The sequence below is a fragment of the Panthera tigris genome, chromosome D4, assembly GCF_018350195.1.
Source record: "Panthera tigris isolate Pti1 chromosome D4, P.tigris_Pti1_mat1.1, whole genome shotgun sequence".
Classification (NCBI taxonomy): domain Eukaryota; kingdom Metazoa; phylum Chordata; class Mammalia; order Carnivora; family Felidae; genus Panthera; species Panthera tigris.
In genome coordinates this window covers 17,974,510-18,002,451 of record NC_056672.1, presented here as the reverse complement: position 1 = coordinate 18,002,451, position 27,942 = coordinate 17,974,510, and the positions used below count along the sequence as shown (strand labels likewise).

The 27,942-nt window shown below is 44.6% G+C and overlaps 1 protein-coding gene and 2 long non-coding RNA genes across 3 annotated transcripts in view; all 3 read left to right on the top strand.

Moving 5' to 3' along the window:
- Window positions 1–9,406, top strand: part of LOC122233106 — a 41,874-nt gene extending 32,468 nt beyond the window's left edge. The window contains exon 3 of the long non-coding RNA XR_006210566.1: window positions 9,291–9,406. This is a non-coding gene — a long non-coding RNA (uncharacterized LOC122233106). The remainder of the gene's footprint in view (window positions 1–9,290) is intronic.
- Window positions 9,407–9,502: 96 nt separating this feature from the next.
- LOC122233107 lies at window positions 9,503–11,635 on the top strand. The gene is made up of 2 exons (XR_006210567.1): window positions 9,503–9,569; window positions 11,537–11,635. It is a non-coding gene; the product is annotated as an uncharacterized LOC122233107 (long non-coding RNA).
- Window positions 11,636–15,672: 4,037 nt separating this feature from the next.
- On the top strand, window positions 15,673–21,116 carry RFK (riboflavin kinase). The gene is made up of 4 exons (XM_007077531.2): window positions 15,673–16,070; window positions 16,945–17,096; window positions 18,639–18,741; window positions 19,788–21,116. The coding sequence occupies exons 1-4, from the start codon at window positions 15,989–15,991 to the stop codon at window positions 19,916–19,918; spliced, it is 468 nt and encodes a 155-aa protein (XP_007077593.2). The 5' UTR covers window positions 15,673–15,988; the 3' UTR covers window positions 19,919–21,116.
- The last annotated feature ends 6,826 nt before the right edge of the window (window positions 21,117–27,942 follow it).

The following is a 27,942-nucleotide window of genomic DNA, read 5'->3' as shown; positions in this document are numbered from 1 at the left end:
GAGAGAGAGAGAGAGAGAGACAGAGACAGAATCCGAAGCAGGCTCCAGGCTCTGAGCTGTGAGCACAGAGCCCAATGCCGGGCAGAACTCGTGAATCGTGAGATCATTACCTGAGCTGAAGCTGGACACTTAACCGACTGAGCCACCCAGGCACCCCTAAAATCCTTAATCATACACACCAAAACAGTTGGTTTTTAGGAATTTCCCCCCATCCTGGTATCCTAGATGGGTCCCTCCCTATTTACCGTGTCCCAGACAAACATGATGAGAGAGGTCGCTTCGTCCACTTGGCCACTCCCATTCGGGGATTAGATGCCTCTTAACATTGGCAGGTCGGTATAAACCCCTGACTCGGATCAGCCCTCTGTGGACCTGATTCTGCCTTGAGCTGTCTGAGGTCGGCATGGAATCGCAGGGTAGGACCCGCTCAGTCTCCGTAGCCGAGACCGTGGAACGCTCGCACACACGTTCACATCGATTGCAGACTCCACCCGGGAGTTGCCTGTTCTATGCACAGACTATGTGGCCCCGGGGGTGATCAAGCTCCCCATCCTCCCCGGTCTGAAGTCCCCAAGGACCCTTACCGATCCGATGTCCTGGGACCGGCCTTTTCTGTTCCCTCTGGAGTCTGTCTGAGCGCAGCTTTGGCCGACTCTTGTCAGGGTGCAGTTAGGTCCCAGGCAGCGTGGCTTCCTTTCAGTCACAGGGGTCCGTGAGGAGTAGCCTCTCTGCCGGCCTCCCACGACAGTGGCTCACGGCGGTCACCTTCCCGGCCAATGCATCAAAAACTTTACAATAAATATCGGTGCCTAAGAAAAGACAAGCGACACACACTGGGGGAATCAGAAAAGACTGTTTATTTCGCACCGATGCTGGCCCAGCAAACATTCTCTTGGCTGCACGTGTGGGGCACTACCACTTGGGCCACCCGGGCAGTTGGTTGATGCAAGAGGCAAGTAAGATCACGGAAGCCAAAAGCATCGAAGGGGAGTATCTGGCTCCAGACATCTGACTGGCCCTTTTTTTTATCTGCTCTTGCCCGCTTTCCTTCTCAAGATGGTGAAGATCATAACAGGCTAGAAGGAATTATGCAGAGGATGAAAGAGAGACTGTTGAAGTTACAGCGCTTATGAAGAAACGTACAGAACAATCGCGAATGTGAATAATGTGTCAGAATTTTCATAATCTTGCGGCGATGCGATGAGTTGCTGGGAAAATACACTGGGATGAACACCGAGGTGCGTGAAGAAGGTTGAGCATGTTGTTGAAAATTTGTCACGCTTGACTTCTACAGAGATGGTCTTTTTCATCCACGTGCTACTTTTGCTGCTTCCGTGAACCATAATGCCTGCCTTTTATTTTACTTGGAATCATGAAGGCAAATAATTTAACAAACTTCACAGTGGTAGAAGATACATGGATGCACCTCAAACATTTTAAAGGTTTATTTAAACAAAACCCAATTCAAATCAGGCAGCGACCGATCTTTCAGATGGAAAGCTTTGAGGAGTTGTACAAAAGGAAAGACTCTTATAGGCAGAAGGGAGCAGGAACAAGGAAGTTGTACTGGACAAAAAAGCAGGTTGGTTATTACCAGGTCAGTTTCCTTTGGGGGATGGAAGGGATCTATCAGGCAGATGACCTAACCAGTGCTGATTAGGTGATTCCTGGTTCCTGATTAGGTGATTCCTGACTGGTTGAAGACCCCATTCCTTCGAGAGCCAAAACTGTAATTAAATTAAGTCTTGGTTTCGCGATATGGGGCTTAGCACAAGGGGCTTCATTTGGGGCCCGCTGTCTTGCTTTTTAACAATAGCTAATGCTAAATGGTTTCAAAGAAAAGAATTTCTTACCTCATTGTTTAGATTTAAGGCAGGTAGAGTACAAGTTCATGACCATAGGTGATTCATACCTTCTTAATTGCTAAGTAGCACAAAAGAAGCATTGCCATTCTCTTCAAAACTAAAAAGTAATGATAATGTCTGCATTACAGTGTAAACAAACAGAAAGGAAGGCTTGCAAGGTTTGCTTTAGTTAAATATGAGGTAACCATGATGGCTTTAGTCCCTCTTATTGCCAGGATGTGGGAAGGCAGGTCTGGGAATGGAAATACATTATTCAAAACACTGAATAATGGTGATTTGAGGGCAGAGCCAGGAAATGACAATGGAAAGACAAACAAGAAATCTCCTGGGTTTTTGTTTTGAGGAGGGTGGAGAGAAAGACTTTAGCCCAAGTATTAAATTACCCTTTGTATCTATTTACCTTACTCATTAACTGTTAAGAGTTTGCCTTCTATTTTTCAAAACAAAGACATGCTTCCTTTCCAGGAAAAATTGCTCAATCTTCTAAGCAAAGCTCGAAGGTTATGAATGAAATGTGATCACTTTCTTTTCATATTTTTAATACTTCAAAAATTTAGAGCAGCTAAGTAAACTTTTTAGACGATTGGCAAATTTTACATCAAAGAGTCTTTTGATATCACGATACAACTTATTTTTAACACATTTAATATAAATCTCTTATTCATCCTGCTACTGCAAGGATTTCCCTATATATTAAATAAGTAATTTCCCTATATATAAACAAATTTCCTATATATTAAAGTTTATATTTTGGTACTGATGAATTACATTGTGTATAATAATCACTCGAGGAGTTGGAATAGTCTGGTATATGTAGAAATCAAATGAGATAAAAAAGACCAAGTTCTTAACGAAGCAACTAATTATTAACGCTATGACTGTATTGGTTGTATTTTTCAAGTCGGAACTTTTCTAACGATAATAGAAAAACATTAAAATTGGTACACTGACTACCCAATAGTGTTGCTGTGATGCTAAGTATTCCAATGTCATTTAAAAAGAAAGCTAACTTACTTCACTGTTAACTCATGTTAAAGAGAAGACAACAGGCCCCAGTTGGAGTCACTTATGCTAAGCCCCATGTCACCAAACCAAGACTTAACTATGGTTTGGGCTCTCCCAGAAATGGTACAGTAAACCAGGTAATCAGGAATTGCCCACTAGTCGGGTCACAGGCCCCAGCCTTCCCCTAAAGGAAAGAAGCCTCGTAATAACCAACTTGCTTTTTTGCCCAGTATGATTTCTTTGTTACCATGCCATTCTACTGAAAAAATTCTTTCATTCCGTACAGCTCCTCAGAGCTCTTTTTCCTTTGCTAGATTGGATGCTGCCTGATTCATGAATTATTGAATAAAGCCAAAAAGGCCTCTAAAAGTTACTCAGTTGAGGGGCCCCCTGGGTGACTCGGTTTGTAGAGCATGCAACTTCTTCTTTTTTTAATGTTTATTTGTTTTGAGAGAGAGAGAGAGTGAGTGGGGGAGGGGCAGAGAGAAAATCCTAAGCAGGTTCCATGCTGTCAGGAGGAGGGCTCTAGCCCATGAATGGTGAGATCATGATCTGAGCCGAAATCAAGAGTCAGATGCCCAACTGACTGAGCCACCCAGATGCTCCACGCATGCAATTCTTGATCTCAGGGTTGTGACTTTAAGTCCCACGTGGGGCATACAGCTTACTTAAGGCAATAAAACAAAAGAGGACATAAAAGTTACTCATCTGAATTCTTTTTTTGAATTTGTTAAATGTTTACTTATTTTTAAGAGAGAGAGCGAGTGGGGGACGGGCAGAAGGAGAGGGCGATACAGAATCTGAAGCAGGCTCTAGGCTCTGAGCTGTTAGCACAGAGCCCGATGTGGGGTTTGAACCCATGAACTGTAAGGTCATGACCTGAGCTGATGATCTTACGGTTCGTGTTGGATGCTTAACCAACTGAGCCACCCAGGTGCCCCGAATTTTGTTTTTTAATACCTGATAAGAACTTACCTTGTGATATCAGCTGTCAACATAAAGGGAAAACAATTTTGAGGACTCACACAAAACTCCATAATGATGCATAAGATTTTATATTATAGAAAGTTTACTTCCACTTAATACATGGAATTTCTTGCATTTCTTAATGTAGAATGTTTACTTCCGTTTAGTATATGAAATTTCATGCATTTCTTTTTTTTAATATCATTTATTGTCAAATTGGCTTCCATACAACACCCAGTGCTCATCCCAACAAGTGCCCTCCTCAATGCCCATCACCCACTCTCCCCTCTCCCCTCTCCTCCTACCCCCATCAACCCTCAGTTCTCTGTATTTAAGTAAGAGTCTCTTTATGGTTTGCCTTCCTCCCTCTCTGTAACTATTTTCCCCCCTTCCCTTCCCCCATGGTCTTCTGTTAAGTTTCTCAAGATCCACATATGAGTGAAAACAGATGATATCTGTCTTTCTCTGACTTATTTCACTTAGCATAATGCCCTCCAGTTCCATCCATGTTGCTGCAAATGACAGGATTTCCTTCTTTCTCATTGCCAAGTAGTATTCCATTGTATATATAAACCACATCTTCTTTATCCATTCATCAGTTGATGGACATTTAGGCTCTTTCCGTAATTTGGCTATTGTTGAAAGCGCTGCTATAAACGTTGGGGTACAAGTGCCCCTATGCATCAGCACTCCTGTATCCCTTGGGTAAGTTTCTAGCAGTGCTATTGCTGGGTCATAGAGTAGTTCCATTTTTAATTTTCTGAGGAACTTCCACATGGTTTTCCAGAGCAGCTGCACCAGAAGAAACCCACTTTAAATATAAAGACATATATCAATTAATAGTAAAATAATACAGAAATAAATACCTTGCTAATACTAAGTAAATGAGGGCGGGAGTAGCTATATTAATTCCAGACAAAGCAGACTCTAGAGCAAGGAAAATTGTCAGGGATAAAGACAAATATTACATAATGATAAAGGGGTAATTTTTTTTTAAGATTTTAAAATTTTTATGTAATCTTTACACCCAGCATGAGCCTCAAACTCACAACCCTGAGATCAAGAGTCACATGCTCCACTGACTGGGCCAGCCAGGGGTCCCAATAAAGGGATCAATTATCCAGGAAGATATAACAATCCTTAATGCATATGCATCTGACAAAAAAGCATCAAAATACGCGAGGCAAAAACTGATAAAACTTTAAGGAGATGTGGATAAATCTATGGTTATGCTTGGAGACATTACATCGATCTATCAGAAACAGACCTGGCAGGCAGAAAACCAATAAGGACATGGCTGAAGTCAATAGCACTGTCAATCAACAGGATGTAACTGACATCTAAAGACTACTTTGGCCAACAACAGCGGAATGCACATTCTTCTTAAACTCACATGGAGCGTGCACTAACAAGAACGACATTCTGGTCATAAGACACAACTTAACACATTTAGAAGAAAACACTACACACTGTGTGATTCCAACTATATGACATCCGGAAATGGCAAGACTATGCAGACAGCAAAAAGAGCAGTGGTTGCTGGGGGTCAGAGGAAGGCGGGGATGGATAGGTGGACCAAAGAGCACTCCTAGGGCAGTGAAAGTATTCTGTATGACACTCCAACGATGGATATAAATCATTTTACATTTGTCAAAAAAGTACAGAATGTACAACATCCAGAATGAACCCTAGTGCATATGAACTCTATATGAAAATGATGTGTTGATGTTGGTCCATCCATTGTAACAAAGGTTCCATTCTGGGGTGGGACATTGATCGTGGCGGAAAGGGGGTGTGTGGGTATTCTCTGTACCCTCCATACTTTCTGCTCATTTTTTGCTATGAACCTAAAACTACTCTAAAAAACAAAGTCTGTTTAAAAGGAAGAACATGGGAATGCAGGGTGGTGCAGCCACTCTGGAAAACAGTATGGAGGTTCCTCAAAAAACGAAAAATAGGTCTACCCTACGACCCAGGAATTGCACAACTAGGTATTTATCCACGGGATATAGGGGTGCTGTTTCGAAGGGACACATGCACCCCCATGTTTATAGCAGCACTATCCACAATAGCCAAAGTATGGAAAGAGCCCAAATGTCCATTGATGGACGAATGGATAAACAAGATGTGGTATACACACACACACACACACACACACACACACACACACACATACAGTGGAGTATTACTCGGCAATCAAAAAGAATGAAATCTTGCCATTTGCAACTACGTGGATGGAACTGGAGGGTATTATGCTAAGAGAAATTAGTCAGAGAAAGGCAAATATCATATGACTTCACTCATATGAGGACTTTAAGAGACAAAACAGGTGAACAGAAGGGAAGGGAAACAAAAATAATATAAAAACAGGGAGGGGGACAAAGCATAAGAGACTCATAAATGTGGAGAACAAGGGTTCTGAGGGTTCCTGGAGGGGGTGTGAGAGGGGGGATGGGCTAAATGGGGAAGGGGCACTAAGGAATCTACTCCTGAAATCACTGTTGCACTATATCCTAACTAATTTGGATGTAAATTAAATTTAAAAAATAAAAAATAAAAGGAAGAACAATGTTGGCAAAACAGAGCTCACTGGCTGTAACTATTAGGCTCTCTATTCCAGCAGAACTGAACATCCCAAACTTAAGGACTTAAAACAATTCGTAATTGCTCATGATTTTGTGGGTTGGCTGGGGCTCAGTTTCCTGTTTCTTCTGGGAACTCAGTTGGGGTGGAAATGTCCAAGATACTTCAAGCCTCTCTCTGCATGGCTCTGTGTCGGGCAGGGTAGCTAGACTCCTCAGATGGTTCCAGGCTTCTAAGAGAGTACTGACAACAGATCAGTTGTCTTTGGGATTCGCCTATGAGGTTACACAGCATCACTTCTGCCTGATCCGATCGGCAAAATTACAGATCTGGGCCAGTTTAACGGGGAGGGGAAATGGGTCCCACCTTTCAATAGAAGGAAATGGCAAAGAACTTGTGGGCATTTTTAAACTGCCATGCTGTATGTTATTCAACTGGTGACAGCTTTTCAATCAGAACAACCCTCTGTATGCTTTTTTGTTTCCCTCTTCAAAACCCAGCTGTAGTCCCTACTAAAACCAACTTAGCTAATGTTTTCTGTGCACCTGTGTTATTTTGCATATCAGGGAGAATCAAACGGCAGCCCCTAATGTTTTCTATCTGAATTGTGAAAAAGGAAAAAGGAAGGACCAGGAACTGCAGAGGCCAAGTGAAGTGATTAAAAATGTCATTTCTTTTGGTAACGTCAGTATTTTTGCCATGGTTTTCATGTGGCGAGGGTATCATGAGGATGTGAGAACACAGGGTGGGAAGTCTCACTGACGCTGAAGAATGGCTGATGTTAGGGATGAGTACATCCTGCCTTCCGAGGAGAAGTTTTCTGAAAAGACGGAGACATTTATCTCCCGAATCTGAAACGTTATTTACTAATACTGTGAAAATATGCCAGGGCCCTAGGAAGTTTTTCTTACCCTCTTCTCAGAAATGTTTAGCACATCTTTTTGTTCGATAGAAAATATGTAATTTAAACATGTAATTTAAAATAATTTGTTGATGGGAGGGGTGCCTGTGTGGCTCCGTCGGTTAGGCGCCCGACTCTTGGTTTCGGCTCAGGTCGTGATCTCACGGTTGGTGGGTTCGAGCCCCGCATTGGAGCCTGCTTGGAATTCTCTTTCTCCCTCTCTCTCTGACTCTCCCCTGCTTGCATTCTCTCCCTCAAAATCAAAAAAAAAATAAATAAAATAAACAAAATTAAATACTTTGTTGATGGGAAAGAAGTCTGAATTCTTTCACTGTATAATTCTGGCTTCTCCCCTTCACCTTCTACTTCTTAATGAAACATATCTTCAAAGGAAGCTTCAAAAATCATAGCTTTTCGGGATGGCTGGCTAGTTCAGTCAGTAGAATGTGCGACTCTTGATCTCGGGGTTGTGAGTTCAAGCCCCACCTTGGGTGTGGATGTTACCTAAAAAGAAAATCTTAAAAAAAAAAAAAAAATCATAACTTTTGAAATTAAAACAATGTTATCAACTACTTTTGCGACCGGGAAAACAGTGCTGTGGTGATGCCTCACCGAAGAACCAAGTCCAAGTGCATGAAGCAGTGGATAATCCAAACTCTTCTACTGAGTATAGAATTCCACTGCACACAGCATAGTGCCTGAAATGAACACCGTCCCTTAACTCTCATTGTTTTGTTTGCATTTCCAATGGCGCAGATCAGGGAAGTAAAAAAACAAAGTGGTAGTGTGCCACCTTGTGGATGCACAAGGAATGGAACTCTTCCAGTTTTTTGGTTTTTGTTTTTTTCCACGTGGGAAGAATTTAACATTGCATTTTTACTTTTTCCAGTTATAGGAGGAATAACTATTCGCGGGAAAAACATGGGAAAAGCATAAAGAACAGCACTAATATTTGAGTATCCGTACTGAAATGGATTAGTGGATTATATGAAAAAAACATTAGTAATCATCCCAATCTTTAAAAAAATTTTTTTAACTAATTAATTTATTTTGAGAGAGAGAGAGGGCGTGCACATGCAGGGGAGCGGGGGAGGGGCAGAGAGACAGAATCCCAAGCAGGCTCCACACCTTCAGTACAGAACCCGATGTGGGACTCGAACTCAGGAACTATAAGAGAATGAATGACCTGAGCAGAGATCAAGAGTCAGATACTTAACCAACTGCGCCATCCAGGCACCCCAGTAATCATCCCAATCTCGATTTGGAGTGTACCCCTATTGAAGCAGCATAAGGAATGAAGGAATGAATTTTTCCAAGTCGGAGTTTTCAGGTCAGCTATTGGTCTTTTAGGCCTGGCCTGACATTAGGGTCTGAACTTCCAGAAATGTTATTGATGTGCCACTTGGCTAGAAGATGATAAAATTATGTTTGCATTTATCAGTACCATTGACAACCATCTATTTCCATGTGAGGGGTGTATTTATTAATCGACCACACAAACATTTCATTTTGGGTTATTATGGGATAGATAGGTCTAGAAGACCAGGAGATGAGTTAACTCTCCCAGAAAGGGTGCTCTTAGGTCCACTGTCAAAGACAAAATTCTGGACCGGATGGCTTGCTGGTACTTCTAGATTCTTCATATTCTTTTGGGTTTACCAAGTCCCAGGCTCCAAGTCTCAGTGTCCTCTTCCGAAAATAATAGACCAGGTTGGTAACTTGTAAAATAGTTTATTTTGTCCATTTTGTTTACATAATAGTATTTAAAAATATGTATTTTCTGAGTTGATTATGTTATAAAAGCATATACAGTGATATGATCCGATTTTGGACGTGTTTGAGACTGCCAGTGTGTTCATGGGTCCTTATTGAGTAAATTTATACCACACAAAGTAAAATTTCCAACTTTGAACTACAAAATACATTTGAGGTAATGAAGCATCATTTTTCTTTGTTTCTTTTTCATACAGGGATTTTGTGTGAGATTTTTCCATGTCTGTTTTCAAGGGTGGCATTCTGAAGGCATTGTATATCTCAGCCAGCACATTTGTATTGTAGTCTGTTTGCAATAAATTCTCCAACAGACCAACAGGTAATCTTAATAGTAATAGCTAATACCAAAGGCTTACTATGCATGAAACACTGACTTAGTGGTGTTCATGCATTAACTCTTAAATCTTTCCAGTGCTTCATGAGGGGGCCATTGTTATTATCCCCATCTTACAGCCAGGAAACTGGGGTACAAAAAGGTGAGTTGAGGTGCCTAAAAAGGGGTAAAGCCAGGGGTCCCCCTTTTGCCTACTAATGAGCTCTGTCACCCCACATAGAGTTTTCTGCTCTGGTATGCATATTGCACATTCCTGCCTCAGGAATGAGACTCCTGGAGATTGTCCCTTCTTCACGCCCTTCCTTCCCCCTTCCTGTTTGGCTAATTCACACCCATCCTGAGGGGCCAGCTCAAGCCTCACCTCTGGAAAGCACGGTCCAGTTTACCTGATTCATGGGGCTCCCCCACCCCTCTGGTCCACTGTAGCGTTGGTTCGTGCTAGGAAACCCGTTGGTGCAAAGGCCCAGGAGAATGTTAGAGGAATTGCAAAAGTCCAGGATAGTCCCTGGATGGGGCATGGAGGCAGAAGCTGGGGAGGGGGAGGGGGAGGACCCTGTGAATGATGGTTTTGTCTAGAGTTACGCTAGGGTAATGAGAAACATGAAAGGGCTGTTGGCGTGGCTTGATCAGATTGTGACAAAGGTCACTGCACCTCAAATAACTGATTGGGATTGACTGGGGTCAAATCTAAGGCTTGGGAGAAGGGAAAAGAGGCAGCTGCAGAAGAGAAGTGGTGACTTGGGCGTCAGCTGGTGCAAGGGAGAAAGATGGGTTGGGGAGAGCCTTGGGGACTGCTTGGATATGGAGGGTGTGAACTCCGATGTCAGACTTAAAGGTCAGCAATTTTTAGATGTGTTTTAAAAAATAGACTTTATTTATTTCTTTTTTAAATACTTCATTTTTTAAAGCAGCTTTAGGTTTACGAAAAGTGGAATGGCAAGTACAGAGAGTTCTTGAACACAGCCCTCATTCCACATCTTGCATGTGGGGGGCATTTGTTATCATTGATAAGCCAATATTAATATATCAGTATTGACTGAAGTCCATAGTTTACCTTAGGGCTCACTCTTTGTGCTGTCCTGCTGTATGCATTTTGACATATACATAATGTCATGGGTCCATCATTACTGTATTAGAAGGGTTTCACTGCCCTAAAAGTCCTCTGAGCTCCACCTGTTCCTCGCTCCCTTCCTCCAAACCCCTGGCAACCACTGATCTTTTTACTCTCTCTAGAGTTTAGCCTTTACCAGAATGACGTATAATTGGAATCATGTCATATATAGCCTTTTCTGGTTGGCTTCTTTCACTTGGCATAATGTGCATTGAAGTTTCCTCCATGTCTTTTCATGGCTTGATCATTTCTTTTTCTTGCTGAATAACATCACATTATATAAGTGTATCACGAATCATTTATGCATTTACCTACTGAAGGACCTCTTAGTTGCTTCCAAATTTTGGCAAGCCGTGTGCACATTTTTGTGTGAACACAAGTTTCGAACTCCTTTGGGTAGACACCAAGGAGTGTGACTGCTGGACCATTTGGGTTTTTTTTTTTTGTAAGAAACCACCAAACTGTCTTCCTACATGGCTTTATCATTTTGCATTCCCACCAGCATGAGTGAGAGTTCCTGTTGCTCCCTGTCCTAAGCAGCATTTGGTGTTGTCAGTGTTGTGGGTTTGGGCCATTCTTACAAGGGTGTAGCAGTATCTTATTCTTTTTTTAAGTATTATTTGTTTAAGTCATCTCTACACCCAACATAGGGCTTAAACTCACAACCTTGAGATCAAGAGTTGCGTGGTCTTCTAACTGAGCCAGGCAGGGGCCCCGGTATGTTACTGTTTTAATTTCTAAGTCCCTGATGACACATGATGTCGAACATCTTTCATACACTTATTAGTCACCTCGATTTCTTCTTTGGTGAGGTGTCTCTTCCGATCTTTTGACCCCATTTTAACCGTGTTGTTTGTTTTCTAATTGTCAAATTTTAAGAGTTCTTTAGATTCATTTTTAAAAGTTGTTTTACTTAGGGTGGGCCTTCTCTTTTCCCTTCCCAAGTCTCCCCGGTTCTGCTCGCTCCCGATTCTCACTTGTGATCTTTCTTCCTGCAGAGACAACCTAACATCCTAGAAGTAGGCTCTTTGCCTACCAGCAGAGGAAAGGATGCCACTGGTGCAGCTCAAACAGGGAAATAAAACATATTTTGAATACTTGGTTAAAGCCTAAGCTTGATAAAGACACACACACACACACACACACACACACAGACACGCGCGCGCTTTCAACTGTAGATTTACATATAAAATGGTAAGTGTGAATGCTGGATAGTGCATTTTTGTAGTCAAATGACTGAGGGAAAAAAATGTATCCTACAGGCTACAGAATAATCATCTGAATTGTTTTAAGCGTATTCTTTGGCCACTGAAGTGGAGTGCAGGGGTCTGATTTAATGAGTAAAGTACTTTAGGGATAAAACCTCAAATGGTGCGTTGAAGGAAACCTTTGGAGAGCTTTTTATTTTGTAGTGACTGGGGAGCCTTTAGGGGTTATTAAGCAGGAGTGAAAAAGGATCAGGCTTTGGCCTTTCATAGCCTATGCTGATTACACAGTAATTATGCATAGTCACTGAAATGTCAACAGAGTTAAAAAAAAGTTGGAGCCTAAATGTCCCATCTTAGGAATTCTCCAACTCTCCCTTTCCTTCTTTTTTTTTTTTTTTCAATATATGAAATTTATTGTCAAATTGGTTTCCATACAACACCCAGTGCTCATCCCAAAAGGTGCCCTCCTCAATACCCATCACCCACCCTCCCCTCCCTCCCACCCCCCATCAACCCTCAGTTTGTTCTCAGTTTTTAACAGTCTCTTATGCTTTGGCTCTCTCCCACTCTAACCTCTTTTTTTTTTTTTTTTTTCCTACCCCTCCCCTATGGGTTCCTGTTAAGTTTCTCAGGATCCACCTAAGAGTGAAAACATATGGTATCTGTCTTTCTCTGTATGGCTTATTTCACTTAGCATAACACTCTCCGGTTCCATCCACATTGCTACGAAGGGCCATATTTCATTCTTTCTCATTGCCACGTAGTACTCCATTGTGTATATAAACCACAATTTCTTTATCCATTCATCAGTTGATGGACATTTAGGTTCTTTCCATAATTTGGCTATTGTTGAGAGTGCTGCTATAAACATTGGGGTACAAGTGCCCCTATGCATCAGTACTCCTGTATCCCTTGGGTAAATTCCTAGCAGTGCTATTGCTGGGTCATAGGGTAGGTCTATTTTTAATTTTCTGAGGAACCTCCACACTGTTTTCCAGAGTGGCTGCACCAATTTGCATTCCCACCAACAGTGCAAGAGGGTTCCCGTTTCTCCACATCCTCGCCAGCATCTACAGTCTCCTGATTTGTTCATTTTGGCCACTCTGACTGGCATGAGGTGATATCTGAGTGTGGTTTTGATTTGTATTTACCTGATGAGGAGAGATGTTGAACATCTTTTCATGTGCCTGTCTCATGTGCCTGTCTTCTAAAGAAGACATCTTTAGAGAAGTGTCTATTCATGTTTTCTGCCCATTTCTTCACTGGATTATTTGTTTTTCGGGTGTGGAGTTTGGTGAGCTCTTTATAGATTTTGGATACCAGCCCTTTGTCCCATATGTCATTTGCAAATATCTTTTCCCATTCCGTTGGTTGCCTTTTGGTTTTGTTGGTTGTTTCCTTTGCTGTGCAGAAGCTTTTTATCTTCATGAGGTCCCAATAGTTCATTTTTGCTTTTAATTCCCTTGCCTTTGGGGATGTGTCAAGTAAGAAATTGTTACGGCTGAGGTCAGAGAGGTCTTTTCCTGCTTTCTCCTCTAGGGTTTTGATGGTTTCCTGTCTCACATTCAGGGCCTTTATCCATTTTGAGTTTATTTTTGTGAATGGTGTGAGAAAGTGGTCTAGTTTCAACCTTCTGCATGTTGCTGTCCAGTTCTCCCAGCACCATTTGTTAAAGAGACTGTCTTTTTTCCATTGGATGTTCTTTCCTGCTTTGTCAAAGATTAGTTGGCCATACGTTTGTGGGTCTAGTTCTGGGGTTTCTATTCCATTTCATTGGTCCCTTTCCTTCTTTATAAGTTGGGGTTAACTCTTTCCTCAGACCTGATATAAGGATTATAGGAGATAGTATGTAAAGTAAGTAGCACTATCTCCTTCAATTCTTTTGTCTGTTTATTTTTGAAAGAGACACAGAATGTGAGCGGGGGAGGGGCAGAGAGAGAGAGGGAGACACAGGATCCCAAGGAGGCTCCAGGCTCTGAGCTGTCAGCACAGAGCCTGAAGCGGGGCTCAAACCCACAGACCGTGAGATCATGACCTGAGCCAAAGTTGGACGCTTAATCGACGAGCCACCTAGGTGCCCCTCTCCTTTGATTCTTTTTTTTTTTTTTTAATTTTTTTAACTTTTATTTATTATTGAAAAACAGAGAGAAACAGAGCATGAGCATGGGAGGGACAGAGAGAAGGGGAGACAGAATCTGAAGCAGGCTTCAGGCTCTGAGCGGTCAGCACAGAGCCTGACGTGGGGCTTGAACTCACAAACTGCAAGATCATGACCTGAGCCCAAGTCGGACGTTCAACTGACTGAGCCACCCAGGCACCCCCCTCTCCTTTGATTCTTAAAAGCACCCTTCTTCATTCATCTCCTGTGACTCATTTAATTATTTTATTTCATTTAATTCCCACACCTCCTTGGAACCTTGGGGTGCGGAGGACTAGCACCCAGAGCTGTTTCATCAGGCTCTCACCTCCAGGTTTTTCTCTCATCTGGTGCATCATTGATAACAAACATGATAATAATTTTCACGACAGGCCTGGCAGTGTGTTGAGTGCTGTGCACGCATCATCTCACTTCAAATCCCACACAATTATTAATATTCCCATTTAGTTGATAAGCACATTGAGATTCAGACAGTGTACTTTGCCCAAGGTCACCCAGCAATTAAATGAGGCCAGGCTCGTATTCAAACCCTGGCTTATCTAGCTCTGGCACCTGTGCTCTTAACCATTAACTACACGACAGGCCTTTTATGTGAGGTCTGCTTCCTCAGCAGCCTTGGGAGCACTTTGCGGGCTGCTATTGGAGTATTAACAGCACAGCACTGGAATCGGGCTTATCAGTCAGTCTCTCCCACCAGACTGAGTCTCTGGGGGCCAAGACCTTGTCTGCCTCACCTTTGTCCCCCCAGCACTTTGCACTGTGCTCAGCACACACTGGGGTCTTCGATCCGTTCTTTCTGCAAATACTTATGCAGTGTTTGCTATGAACCATGCACTATGCTGGTGTTAGGGAAATAGCCTTTGCCAACGCAGAACCCCTTCGGCGCCAATAAAGAGAGATTATAATTTTATCACTGGGTAAACAGCGTCATAGTTACATACATGTCGGGTAGACGTGACTTCCAAGTCTGGACAGGGTTTCACACGAATGCATAGAGAGAAGCAAAGAGAACAATGAAAACGTCTTTCTCAAGAACAAGAGGATGCACCTTGCGACTGACCCTTGTATGTCTGGTGAGCAAGAAATTTCCCTTGAGCTACTTCCCCAGGTAACGTTTATGGCCCCACGGGTCAGAAGGCCCCCACATTGGCATTGCAGTAGGGATGACGCTTTTTGTCGGGTGTATTAAATTCTCCGGGTAACACCTCACAGAGGGAGGGGTAGGTAGGCGGCTGCATCCTTCCTGGGAGAAAACTGCATTATTGCAACCTTGCACTAGTCAGCGGGGGGCAGGGTGACAGACTAGGACCCGCTCCCTCGGCGCTTACATTCTGGTATAACGTCAGCCCGCGGGCACAAGGGCATTTCTGGCCTTCAGGAAAAGCTTCCTCTACGAAGTGTTCTCGAGCTGGAATTCTGGAACTTTAATACACGTGGAAAGAACGAATGAATGACGAATGACCATCGAGCTGGCGGTTGCCCAGGAGCCAAAGAACATATCTGGCGTCAGGATCGTTATGGACACGGTGGAAGGGAACAGAAACACGTAGGGCTGTCGGAGACCGGTGCTCTCACAGCCCGCAAGACGAGAACGATTCCAGCCACACTTTCCACCGCCAGGGGCGGGAGAGGCCAAGGAGGGGCGGGGCGGTGGCTCCAGGGCCGAGGCTGGGGGCGGGCCCGCGCGGGGGCGGGGCTACGGAAGCCGAGAGGGCTGTGAGGCGTTTAGCTGAGGAAGTGTGCGCAGGCTCGCGGCGCTGGGCGGGCTCGGGCCCTCCCACGCTGACCCTCCCGCCCTCCCTCCCGCCGCCCGCACGGGTACCCGCCGCCGCCGCAGCTCCCGGGGCGGAGACGCGAGCTCTGGGTCGCTCGGCGGCTCCTGTTGGGTCGGCGGCGTGACGGACTCACTGCGGCGTGTCGTCCGCGCCGCCAAGCTCGTAGCGCGCCCGCCCTCCCGGCCGGCCGGCCGGCCGAGCTCCCGCTTGCGTCCCCCGGCTGGTCCGGGAGATCCGGGCACCGCTTCGACGGCGGCTTCGCCGGACCCGCGACCCCGGTCGCAGCCCGCGGCCCGAGCGGACGGCGTCATGAGGCACCTGCCGTATTTCTGCCGCGGCCAGGTGGTGCGGGGCTTCGGCCGCGGCTCCAAGCAGCTGGGCATCCCTACAGGTGAGCGCGGACGGTCGCGGGCCCCCCTCTGGGGCACCCCTCCGACTCGCGGGGTTGGGTCAGGCGGGAGCGGGGACGTCAGACGGGGAACTTGGGGCCGAGGGCAGAGGCGACGCCCTCCGCTCCGCCTGGTTTCTGCTTTGTTGAGGCGGGTTGAGGAAGCTCGTTCCTGTCCCTGGCTCCGAGCTCACCGAGGAACTGGGCCGGAGGGGTGGTGAGGGCAGAAAGGCGAGCGGAGTTTCGGGACCCCTCTTTCCCGCCTCCCTATCCAACCGAGCTAGAGCTGCCAGGCCTGGCACGCGGCTTCCCCGTTAGAAAACGTAACGTGAACCAGGCTGGTTAGATTGCCAAGCCAACTGCAAGGTTTTTTGTTCTCTTTAAATGTCTTGCTAGTAATTGGATGAGAATCAGATCTCCTTTTTGGTCTGTCTACATTCGTTTCAGTAGGCAGGACCTGATCATGTGTAATTCATCCTGAAAAACACATACCACGGTTACCCCCGGTTGTTGAGCTTGGGACGTAGGCGCCCATATTTGGAGACTAAGAATCGTTTCAAGAGATTCCGAACCTCCTTAAGAAAGCCCGGGTCTAAAAACCCCAGCTGTTCGTGCACCCGTTTTCTTCTGCCTCAAGAGTATGTGTTTTTTTGGAGATGTTTGTACACTTAATTGTTCTTAACCTATCCACATGGAGATGAGAAAGAAAAACCTGAGCCAGACTATCGAAGGAGGGTGGGATTGATAAGTATAGGCAGGGCAGGGTCCTGGGACTCTGGTGAGCCTAATGATTTAGACTATGCTTCCTTGCCTGCGATTTTTGTAAAGATTTACTATGACGCTGTTAACACTCATACTATTTGTTTCTGTTATTTAGCTAACTTTCCGGAACAAGTAGTTGACAATCTCCCAGCTGATGTATCCACTGGCATTTATTATGGTTGGGCCAGTGTTGGCAGTGGAGATGTTCATAAGATGGTGGTGAGCATAGGATGGAACCCGTACTACAAAAATACAAAAAAGTCCATGGTAAGAGTTCTATCTAGGTCTGTAACTGGAAATGGGATAATGATTTAAGGTAATATTCGGTAGCAGATGCATGTAGAACTCCCCAGTGGTGCTCACAGCATAGTCCAAATGACTAGGCTTTCTGGCAGCGTTCTTGAAGGATTTTCAAGTGTTTAGTTACTGTTTGAATGGAAGAGCTTGTCCTCCTTTCAGTGTATCGTGTCTTTGGATCCAAAGCGAATCTCTTAAAGAAAATGATCTCTTGTAAAAAGGGGGGGGGGGTATAATTGGATTGTGCTTTTTAATCGTTCTGTTAATCTCTGCCTTTTCTTTGGAGAGTTTAATCCATTTACATGTAAGCTAATGACTGCTGAGGAGGGACTTCTGCTATTTTGCTGTTTTCTAAATGCCTTACAGCCTTTTTGATATTTCTTCCACTGCTGCCTTTTGTTTTTTAATTTTTTTTTTTTTTTTTGCAGTGACAAATTTTGATTACCTTATTTCCTTTTGTGTACTTGACATAACTATTTTCTGTGCAGTTACCGCGAGGATTGCCTTTAACATTCTAAAGTTACGAATTTTGGTGCATTTGTCTTTCAAGTCCTGTAGAAAATAAAAAGTAGAGTTTCAAGCCAAAATTGCAGTATTAATTTTTATAGCTGCCCATGGACTTATCCTCACTGGAGATAAAAGTGAATTACTTATGGGACGCCTGGGTGGCTCAGTCGATTAAGTGTCCGACTTCGGTTCAGATCGTGATCTCATGGTTTGTGAGTCTGAGCCCTTTGTCGGCTCTGTGCTGACAGCTCAGACCCTGGAGCCTGCTTTGGGTTCTGTGTCTCCCTCTGTCTCTGCCCCTCCCCTGCTCATGCTCTGTGCTCTCTGTCTCTCAGAAATAAGTAAACATTAAAAAAAATTTTTTAAGTGAATTAAGAGCATGTTTTATAAAATTGAGCTTGCCACAATTAATATAGTTCATTCACTTTTTAATTACTTGCTCATCCTGCTAAGATAGAGCTGCTTACTACACAAATGGTGCTTTCTGATAAAATTGCGAGGTGACGCTTTTTTTTCTTTCCTCTTAAACTACCTTAAGGGCATACCCTTCTGCTCTGTTCACAGTACCCCTACCACTTAACAGCTTAATCTGCGAGATAGGGCTGAGTCTTGGTCAGCTCAGGCGCATGGCATAAACAGAGTTGGTATAAATTTCAGCGTCCTTGAAGAGTTTATAGAAGCGTGTCACAGTTGGAAAACCACAGGACTAAGTACTGGTAAAAACAGTAGAGATGGCCCAGAACTGCTTAGCATTGTGCTCAATATTTGTGGTATAACATCTGCCTTACTCAGATACAATGTTTACATGTAAGGTCAGGAGCAGGAACAGGACTGATGGAAGCATTCGGGAGGAAAACTACACTTAGATTTTAACCTGTCTTTAAAAATTTAGCAAGCGTTCGTGGTTTCATTTAAATGACCCCCACCGTAAATGTGAAGGTAATATTTCAAATTTCAGGTATTCTGTGATCTGATGGTAATCTTTTTGATATTTCTTAACTATAGGAAACTCATATCATGCATACCTTCGAAGAGGACTTCTATGGGGAAATCCTCAATGTGGCCATCGTTGGCTACCTCAGACCTGAGAAGAACTTCGATTCTTTAGGTAAAGTTCCATTTAGGTCTTCTTAGGAATTACTGCAGCCACTTCTAATGCTTCTGCTAGTAACAGCATGGCAGGAGAGAAGGTATTTGAGCATTTAGATTTTTTTTTTTTTTTTTAACGTTTATTTATTTATTTTTTTTTTAAATTTTTTTTTTTCCAACGTTTTTTATTTATTTTTGGGACAGAGAGAGACAGAGCATGAACGGGGGAGGGGCAGAGAGAGAGGGAGACACAGAATCGGAAACAGGCTCCAGGCTCCGAGCCATCGGCCCAGAGCCCGACGCAGGGCTCGAACTCACGGACCGTGAGATCGTGACCTGAGCCGAAGTCGGACGCTCAACCGACTGAGCCACCCAGGCGCCCCGGTATTTGAGCATTTAGTATGTGCCAGGCACTGTAAGTGCCTTACATGAATCAAGTCACTTGCCCCCGCAATAACATGAGGAATTATTTTGCCCATTTCACAGGTGAGGAGATCGGCAGAGGAGGGTTAAATAGTTTGCCCAGGGTCACATAAGTATGTGATGCTTCTTATCAGTATCAGTAGGCTGGCTGCTTCTCTCCCAACAGTAGGAAGTTAGTGAAATCTCTATTTCCTTTTCATATTTCAAGGAACAAGAGAGAACGCTGTCGTGAATAAAGATGCTTTGCGGTGCTTGAAGTGTAACAAACTAAGTCAGTATTTGAAACATAGAGCATCAAGTATGTCAGCATAGTGTGGTCGCTTTGATTCTGTTGGAGAGGGTCTTTTACAAATGTAAATGCTGAAGAGGCTTGATCATGAATGTGCCTTCCATTTGGTACTCGTGACACACTTTTTGCTAATGCCTTTCTCTGAGAAATTGCCAGGAGAAGAGGGACATCTTTTGTGTACCATTGGTGTTTACGTCAGTCTCAGTCCGGAAGAAGGGACGGGACAAACATTTACTGGGCGTCTCCCCTGTGCTAAAGGCGCTGCCAGCCTGTGAGCTTTCGGGAGAGTCTGAACGAGTAGAGAGAGTAGAGCGGCAGTTTCTCATCGTCTGCCTGCTGTGTTCTCTCTACAGAGTCCCTTATTTCAGCAATTCAAGGTGATATCGAGGAAGCCAAGAAACGACTAGATTTACCAGAACATTTGAAATTGAAAGAAGATACTTTCTTCCGGGTTCCTAAAAGCAAAATAATGAATGGCCACTGATGAAAAATCATCTTACTCTTATTTATTCATTCACTGTGTTCTCATATCTCACTACTCATAACTCCTCAGTTGTTATATTTTAAAAATCAGACATTTTCCTACGGCTGTGAATTAAACAGTACGATGTACTTACCACATTATGCTTCAACTGTTCAAATTCCACGCATCATGCTATAGTACTAAAATGATTCGTTTTAAAAATCAAGCTTCTTTTTTATGCGATATGTCATTTGAAATGTACCACTAGACAGGTCTTAAGTGTCTTATAATGGGAATGAAATGTATATAATTATGGGTAAAAAGGCAAGTCACTGGTTTTGAGATGAGGACTATAATTCTCATGGTAAAAAGTAGCATGTATGTATCTGTGTAGGATGTGCTGCTAACTAGAGAAGGCTTATAAAGAAGTGTATTCACCAGAGCTTTGAGAGTTTATTATAAACCGAAGGGGGAAAATCCATACTTTATATTTTTGATATCTGGTATGTTAATATATTACAAATAGACATGTGGGGTTTCACTGTAGTTAGTCATTTCCTCTATGAGGTCAAATCATTGTCCTGTGTTCCGTTTTTGTTACAGCTGACTCAGTTCCAATTGGTCTAGACTTCCTCTTCCTATCATCTGTCTCCTAGAGCAGTAAAATGAGTGTTTTTCTAAATCTCTATGTTGCATGTCTGTGTGGTATAACATTTGTCCTTTTTAGAGTCGATGTTCAACGTTTTTCTTGATTTTGGTTCTGTCTTCCTCGAAACAGTTGTCAATGTCAGGGTTATTATTTTTTTTTTTTCCCTATTCCATTTAGAATGTTCTACAGCTATACACTTGGACAAAAGATGGCGCCTATATCATTCCATCCCTTCACCCCGTGAACAGTGACTAAGTGCAAAGCTGTATTGCATTGTAGGGAAAAAAATGCCCAGAACTTCATCCTTAGGTTTCCTCATGTTTAGGGTGAGCACACAGTGGATGATTTGTATATACCAGTTTCTTGAAGAACACAAACATTTGTTTTCCTCCTAGAGAAACCTTTTAAGAGCCAATTAAATTATGAAACAGTTATTTATTTTTAATGTAATTATATATTCCTGAGCAAATGTAAACTGTCGTAGCTGTGTACGCACAATGTAATTTAATGCTAAACAGTGCTTGTAGCTTGGGGAAAAGGCATACATAATAAAGCTTTAGTTAAAAAATCCTCACGCTATGCATTTCTTCTTCCTCCTAACTAAGAAGCAGTATTTGGCTACTTGGGACACTGTTTATATTGGCAGAAAATTGAAGTCTTTGGATATTTAGGAAATTGAGACGACAGCTTGTTTGGCCCCCCCGAAACGGGACATTGTGCTCTCGTTCGCTTAAGCACCAGATTTGGCGTGGGGAAGGCGAGCAGGAAGACAGAGAAGGTAATTTTAAAAGTAACTCATCATAGAGCATTTTCTCTAATCGGCATAGAGAACTGATGTTAACAAACATATAAAGCAGAAAAATACCTAAAACATCTGGAGAAAGGGGACGCATGGGTAAATTTAGTTGGATTGTGTTTTTCTGTTTGGTGTATGAATTTATGGCGAACAATGTAGTGTGTGTCTTACTTCCTTTATGAAAATACTTAGGAAATGTAATTTGATGTTAGGGAGCCTATGCTTGAAAGAAGCCTCAATTATTAGTGGCTTTACAAAGCAAAGATAAAAACAGACATGGAAAGTGTAAAAACGGATTTGTATTTGTATAGCCTGCTGCTAATCATGTCCTCATTAAGTGTGTGGAACGTCTTCGCTGTTGTCACCTTGCAATTTGAAAATTGTATATCGTGAGGTGCAGGAGTTAATAGTGTCTACACTTCTTAAAGTTTTACATGGCGTATGTATGATGAGAAATGGCAGTAATACCATTTTTTATTAATCTGGATGGTTTCAGGCCTTGAAATAAATCTTAACCAGGTGATGTTTCTTTGCACCTTTTGCCTTGTGTGTATCTGAGTCCCTCCCTTGCCGGCTACTTGCCGGTGGGTTGGAGGCCTGCAGAGCGGTCGCGGGCGGCATCTGGAGGGAGGAGCTGGCGTGCAAGGGTAGTTCTAGAGCCCACGGCCTTGCCTTCACAAGCTGCCGTGTGTGCCCGCGGCACTGTCACGGGCTTCTTTCAAGAGCCTTCTGTTCGCACGGTGTCCGTCCTCAAAAGCCTACTTTCTGAGGGTGAGGGTCCCCGTTATATTTTAGAGTTACAAGAGCCAGGGGAGTGTAAGTAGGTGTGAGTTCCCTTCCGTAACTCCCGCTCCAGAACGGGGTCCTGCGGTCTCCATGACTAGCAGTTCCCTTGGAACTCTTGCCTGTGTCTAGTGTATGCAGGGACACGCAGGGGGCTGCCTCCAGCGCGCTCAACGACGGGGGTTTAAATGTTCGTAGTTGAGACTCCTCTGTGACAGTTACGATCAGGGAGATGGAAGCGGGACATGTACTTAGAAGTTACGAGGACAGTGTTGCTTTCCTGGTAAAAGCGCTCGCCTTTGCCTGTTCCGCCCTGACTTGGAAAACGGTCATGAGGCTGATAGAGGAGATCCAATCTGACCTTCAGAGACTGAGCTGGGAAATAAATCGACCCCGTAAAGAGATGCCATCCTAAGCAAGAGTTGGCAGAAACCACCTACAGAAGCCTACAAAGATGACCGATCCAGGGATTATCCGAGTTGGCAATGACTTTAATGTGTGTAAAGAAACGAGCGTTAAAAACGGTAAAATAAGGTTCTACAAAAATTGGGTGGAGGGGAGGTAGGCGGGGGGATGGGAAGAACAGATAAAGGGGATTAAGAGGTACAAACTTTCAGTTGTAAAATAAGTCACGGGGAAGAAAAGTACAGCACCGGGAATATAATTCAGGTAGTAACGAAGGATGACCGGTGGTGACTCCAGTTATCGTGGTGAGCACTCGAAAGGAGGTGTTGAATCGGTATGTTGTATGCCCGTGTGGTAATTATATTTCAATAAAGAGTGTATTATAGCTTTATTAGGGTATAATTGACCTAAGCTGCACGTATTTAAGTTGTGCGACTTGGCGAGTTTTGATATATGGATGCACACCTGTGAAATCAAAACCAAAATCAGGATAATAAATATCACTCCCCCCCCCCCCGCCCCGCCCTTTGGTGGTGGGGGTTGAGCATGAACTTAAAGTGGTATTCACATCTTCAAACCCGGAGTGTCCAGGTGAACCTAGAGGTTTACAATTTCAGTTGGAGGTGTAGATCACAAGGTGCCAGCGCTGGATGGGAACGTCTCACACCCGGTGTGTCAGCAGGCGGGACCTTTGTGGGGCGGGGAGCGGAGCTGTCTTGAATGGGATTGCCCTTATAAAAGGTTACCCTGGAGAACTTTCTTTTGCTCTTTCTGTCATGTGAGGATACTCTGAGAAGTCGGCAGTCGGCAGCCGAGAGGAAGCATCTCACCAGAACTTGACCAGGCTGGCTTGGACTTCTGGTCTCCAGAACTGTGAGAATTACGTTTCCTCTAGAAGCCACTCAGTCTGGGGTGTTTCGTTATAGCAGCCTGAACAGACTTAGAGGAACCCTGATGTGAAGCTTAAAATAGATGGCCTCTTCCTTCCCTGCTCTCCTCTCCCTTCCACTCCCTTTTCTCTTCTCCTCTCCTCTTCCTCTGGTTCCTCCTTCTCTTCTTTTTCTCTCTAGTGGAAACAGGCACGAGCCCTGGGATTGGGAGTGAAGAAGGTATTTTCTATTTATAAATGGCCTGCCTCTACGAGATTAGTCTGAATCAAGTTCCTCGGGATCAGTGCTCTAAACCAGGCCTAGTTCCCTGGGTTACCCCAGACAGCGGGAGAGCAGGGCGGCGGAAGGGTGTGGGGGAAGGAGTGGGTGCCAGTCTTGAGCGTTCCCGATTGCTGTCTGGAGTGGAACCTCCTCTTAGGAGGCGCTTAGGTTGTCAGCAAGCCCGGTAGAGAAGTCAAAACGACCTACGAGTGCTTATCTTTAAATTGCAAAAGCTTCGGGGTGGTTTTTTTTTTTTTTTTTTTTTTTTTTTTTTTTTGAAGCTCAAACCTAAAATTGAATCGTTTCATGTCTCTTTGCATTTTGGCCAGGGCCTCCTTCTGGGACAGTGGAGGCCTTGGTTGAGTTTGAACAGGCCAGGATGACTAAGCAGATCAAAGAATCTTCCTGTCCCCTCTCATGCTCTTGTCCAGGGAGTCCCTGTAGTTGCACTGCCTTAAGTTAAATCCAAGTTATCATGTAACTGCCCTGGGTTATCTTCTGTATTTCCCATAGCCGGCTGCAGCCTCCGATGTTACCGTTTCGCTTAGGAGTCTGACTGGTCGCGAGTAACAGAAATGGACCTGGCTGGCTTCAGCAGGGAATGAACTTCACTGGCAGAACGATGGATAATTCAGAGGTTGGATGGGACAGCTGGAAGCTGGGTAAGAACGGGGGGGGGGGGGGGGGGAGGGGGTGGCCCAGCCAGAACCAGAGCCGAAGTCGCACGCAGAGCTGGTTCCTCGAAGACCGTGCCACCACCACCCGCCACCGGGCACCGGCAGAGCTGTGCTCTCCACACGCCTGGCCCTGTTGCCCCGGAAACTTAATCTTTCTACGATTCATATCCGATTGGCCGAGCATTGGTCATGTGCCCATGTGTTAGCTGCAAGGGAGGGGCCGGGAAACTGAATACCTATTTCAGCTTCTGTAGAGAGACAGACGCTTTGCCACCAAGGCTCATACGGCGGGAAGTAAATTCTTTAAACGTAACGAGGGGGGAGTCTACTGCTGGACAGTAAGGGGAAAAAAAAGGACAAGCCTCTACTCTCATTATCTAAAGAAAAAAAGTCTGTAGTCATAGTGTTTTTCTTTTTCTTTTTTTTTTTTTATTACACTTATTTACTTTTGTGAGAGAGACAAGGCACAAGTGGGGAGGGGGAGAGAGAGAAGGAGACAGAATCTGAAGCAGGCTCTGGGCTCTCAGCATAGAGCCTGATGCGGGGCTTGAACCCACAAACCGTGAGATCATGACCTGAGCCGAAGTCGGACACTTAACCGCCTGAGCCACCCAGGCGCCCCGTGTGTTTTTCTTTTTTACCTTGATTTGCAGGAAGCTGAGGCCTCATGTTTGATCCCAGCAGGGATCATCCTATAGAAACCTGATTTTCAGAGTGTTCTTGGAAGAGCCTAAGAGCTTCATAGAGAAACACCCGGAGCTGGGCCAGCAAGGGGATCTCTGCCCTGCCCCACCCTGCTTACTTCAAGGTAGCACCCCTCTGTTTTATATCTGTGGCTTCTACTGAAGACATTTGATGAAAGACCTCCATTGCTCGGGAATATTTAAACCTGTGCTTGGGTGGGTCAGCCCACTTGCCAGCCTCTCTCAAGGCTCACGTTCTCTTTCCATGTCAACGATTTCACTTTGTGCACGCAAGAGAAGGCACCAGGAAGCCCTTCTGGAAGCAGGTGGTTATCAATCCTAGGAGAGTCACTCCCTCTGGGGCATTGAGAAGGTTCCCCGGTGTGAGTTTTGCCTGGATCCCTGTAAACAAATACCTGCTGCTAACTATGAGTCACTCACAAGTCCAAGTTCATCTCAGGGTCCCTTTAGGCCTCTGAGAATTCAAAACATTTTCTCTGGCCGCCCAGGGTGGTGTTTTGCTTGCAAATTTGCTGGAATTTCAAGTTTATTAAAGGCTCTCCAACCAGTACAGAATTCCTGTCAAATGAAGCTTTTTGTTTTGTCTTTAAATCTCTTCTGAACCCAGCAAAACCTAATAACTGAGATTTCTGCCATATTTCAAAAGTAGGACTTTCCCTGGCCCTTAGCCTGACCTACTGGACCTGTTTTCTACTGTTGCCTATAGAATGAGTTTGAGGGCTTCTCATGAAGTTTTAGGGAAGGGAGAAGGAAGTGTCCCTTACCTTGGATTCTCTGCCCTTGGCGAACGTTTGTTTTCTTCCTTCCTTTTTACGGTCTTGCCAAAGGATGGATAATATGAAATACTTGTTACTGCCGCAGCCTAACTACATTGAGGGTATCACGTTTTTTGTAAGAACACAATTTGCAGAGTAAAACCCAGGTAACTAGGTGCATGCTGAACACTCCGAAGAAGAGTAGGGGGCTCTTATCCCTGTGTTTCACGGTAGAGACTCAAGATGCGAGTGGTTACATTCTGTCCATCTACTGACCGGCGGTGAATGTTAGCTGTTGTAGCAGTAGGAGCTCCTACGTGCTCTCACCTCCATCATTTCATTGTTCTTTACACTAAGCCATCTAGCTACATGGTGTTGTTACCACACTTCATGGTTTCATGAAGAAACGAAAAGTCAGAGATAAAGTCAGTCCAACTCAAACTGTGTAGGAAGAAAGTTTCAGAGCTGAGCGTTGGAACTCAGCCTATTTCAAGAGGGAAACAATCTTGGCAGACAGGCTTGGCTGCCTGGCCTGAAAGGAGTTTACAGTGTACGTGGGGCCCTGGGGGTCCTGGAGGGCGGGCAGGAACCATCTCCAGGTCTACCCGTTAGCAGCTTTTGCAGAACATGGCAGCTCACCCTTCCACAGGCTTCTATACAGGCTAGAGTGTTTCAGGCACAGGATGGAGTTAGCAAAGCTGAGACCAAACTTCTACTTACTTATGTATTTTTAAGTTTATCTATTTTGAGAGAGACAGTATGAGTTGGGGAAGGGCAGAGGAAGAGGGAGAGAGAGGGAGAATCTTGAGCAGGCTGCACACAGCGTGGAGCCCGATGTGGGGCTGGAACTCATGAAACTGTGAGATCGTGACCTGAGCTGAAATCAAGAGTCAGTTAAGCCTCTGACTTTGGCTCAGGTCATGATCTCTCAGATTGTGGGTTCGAGCCTCATATTGGGCTCTCTGCTGTCAGTGCGGAGTCTGCTTTGGATCCTCTGTCTCCCTCTCTCTCTGCCCCTTCCCCCTTGCTCTCTCTCTCTCTCTCTCTCTCTCTCAGAAATAGGTAAACATTACAAAAAAAAAACAAACAACTTTTAGTTGAGCCAGCAAAAAAGGCAGAAAGTTCACAAACACATAAGCATTAATCAAATTGACACATTGTAGACAGGAACAAGGTCTCTTGAGTCTGGAGGAATAGGGAGAGACCAAGGATGTGGGTCATAGACCAGATCTGGAGGGCCAACTAAGGTCAGGGCAGAGTGCCCAGACCTGAGCCTTCAGTCTCTGGCAGGCTCGTTGGGCCACCTGTTGTTTCACTGACATCCACCTTTTGTTCCCCATAGACTTCTGTCATACGTGGACGCTCCCCAGCGAGCTCATGTTCCCTCGTAATTCCTAAACTGCTTATCCCAGACTCTAAGCCTTCGCTCATTATCTTTCCATTCCCTCCACTTACCTGAAGCCCACCCACGTGTAAAATCATGGCAGTATGGAACTCTTCCTTATGCTTTTGGAAGAGGCCATCGAGGGTAAAATCTTTGTCACAGATGATGCCAACTCCCCCACTTTCCAGTTCGACGTCCTAGAAAATCCAGGTCGCGCTGAGACAATGTGAAACCTGTTCTGTCCGTCACTTTCCTCCTCCCCGTAGAGGAGTCAAGTTCACGAGGGAGGGAAGACTCCTTTGGAGATGACGTCAGCATGCGGTGCCTGGACCCTTCCAGATACTTCAGGCAGAGAGCTTGTGTTTCCTAGGTTGGATGATGGAATGTAAAGACGGCGTAAGAAGCTGGAGCTAGACTGGGCGTTGACAACAGACCAGAGAGGGAGAGAACGTGGCACTTAAGGGAGGGGGTGAAGGGAGAGTGCAAAGGGCACTTCCCCCGGAACTAGATGCACAGATAGGGCTGGAGCCAAATCTGATAGAGACTGTACCCAAGATGGCCATCCGGAGCGGCCAAGTGACCCAGAAGATGGGCAGAGGAGGACTTCCAGAAGCCCAGGATCTGAGGGACCTGGCAGGGGCTTTGGGTGCCCCGCAGGCATTGCATTTGAATGGCTCCAGAAGGGAAAAAAAGTACAGAGAGAACCCTCTAAATACAGCAAGTCTGGGGCTAACCTAGGCT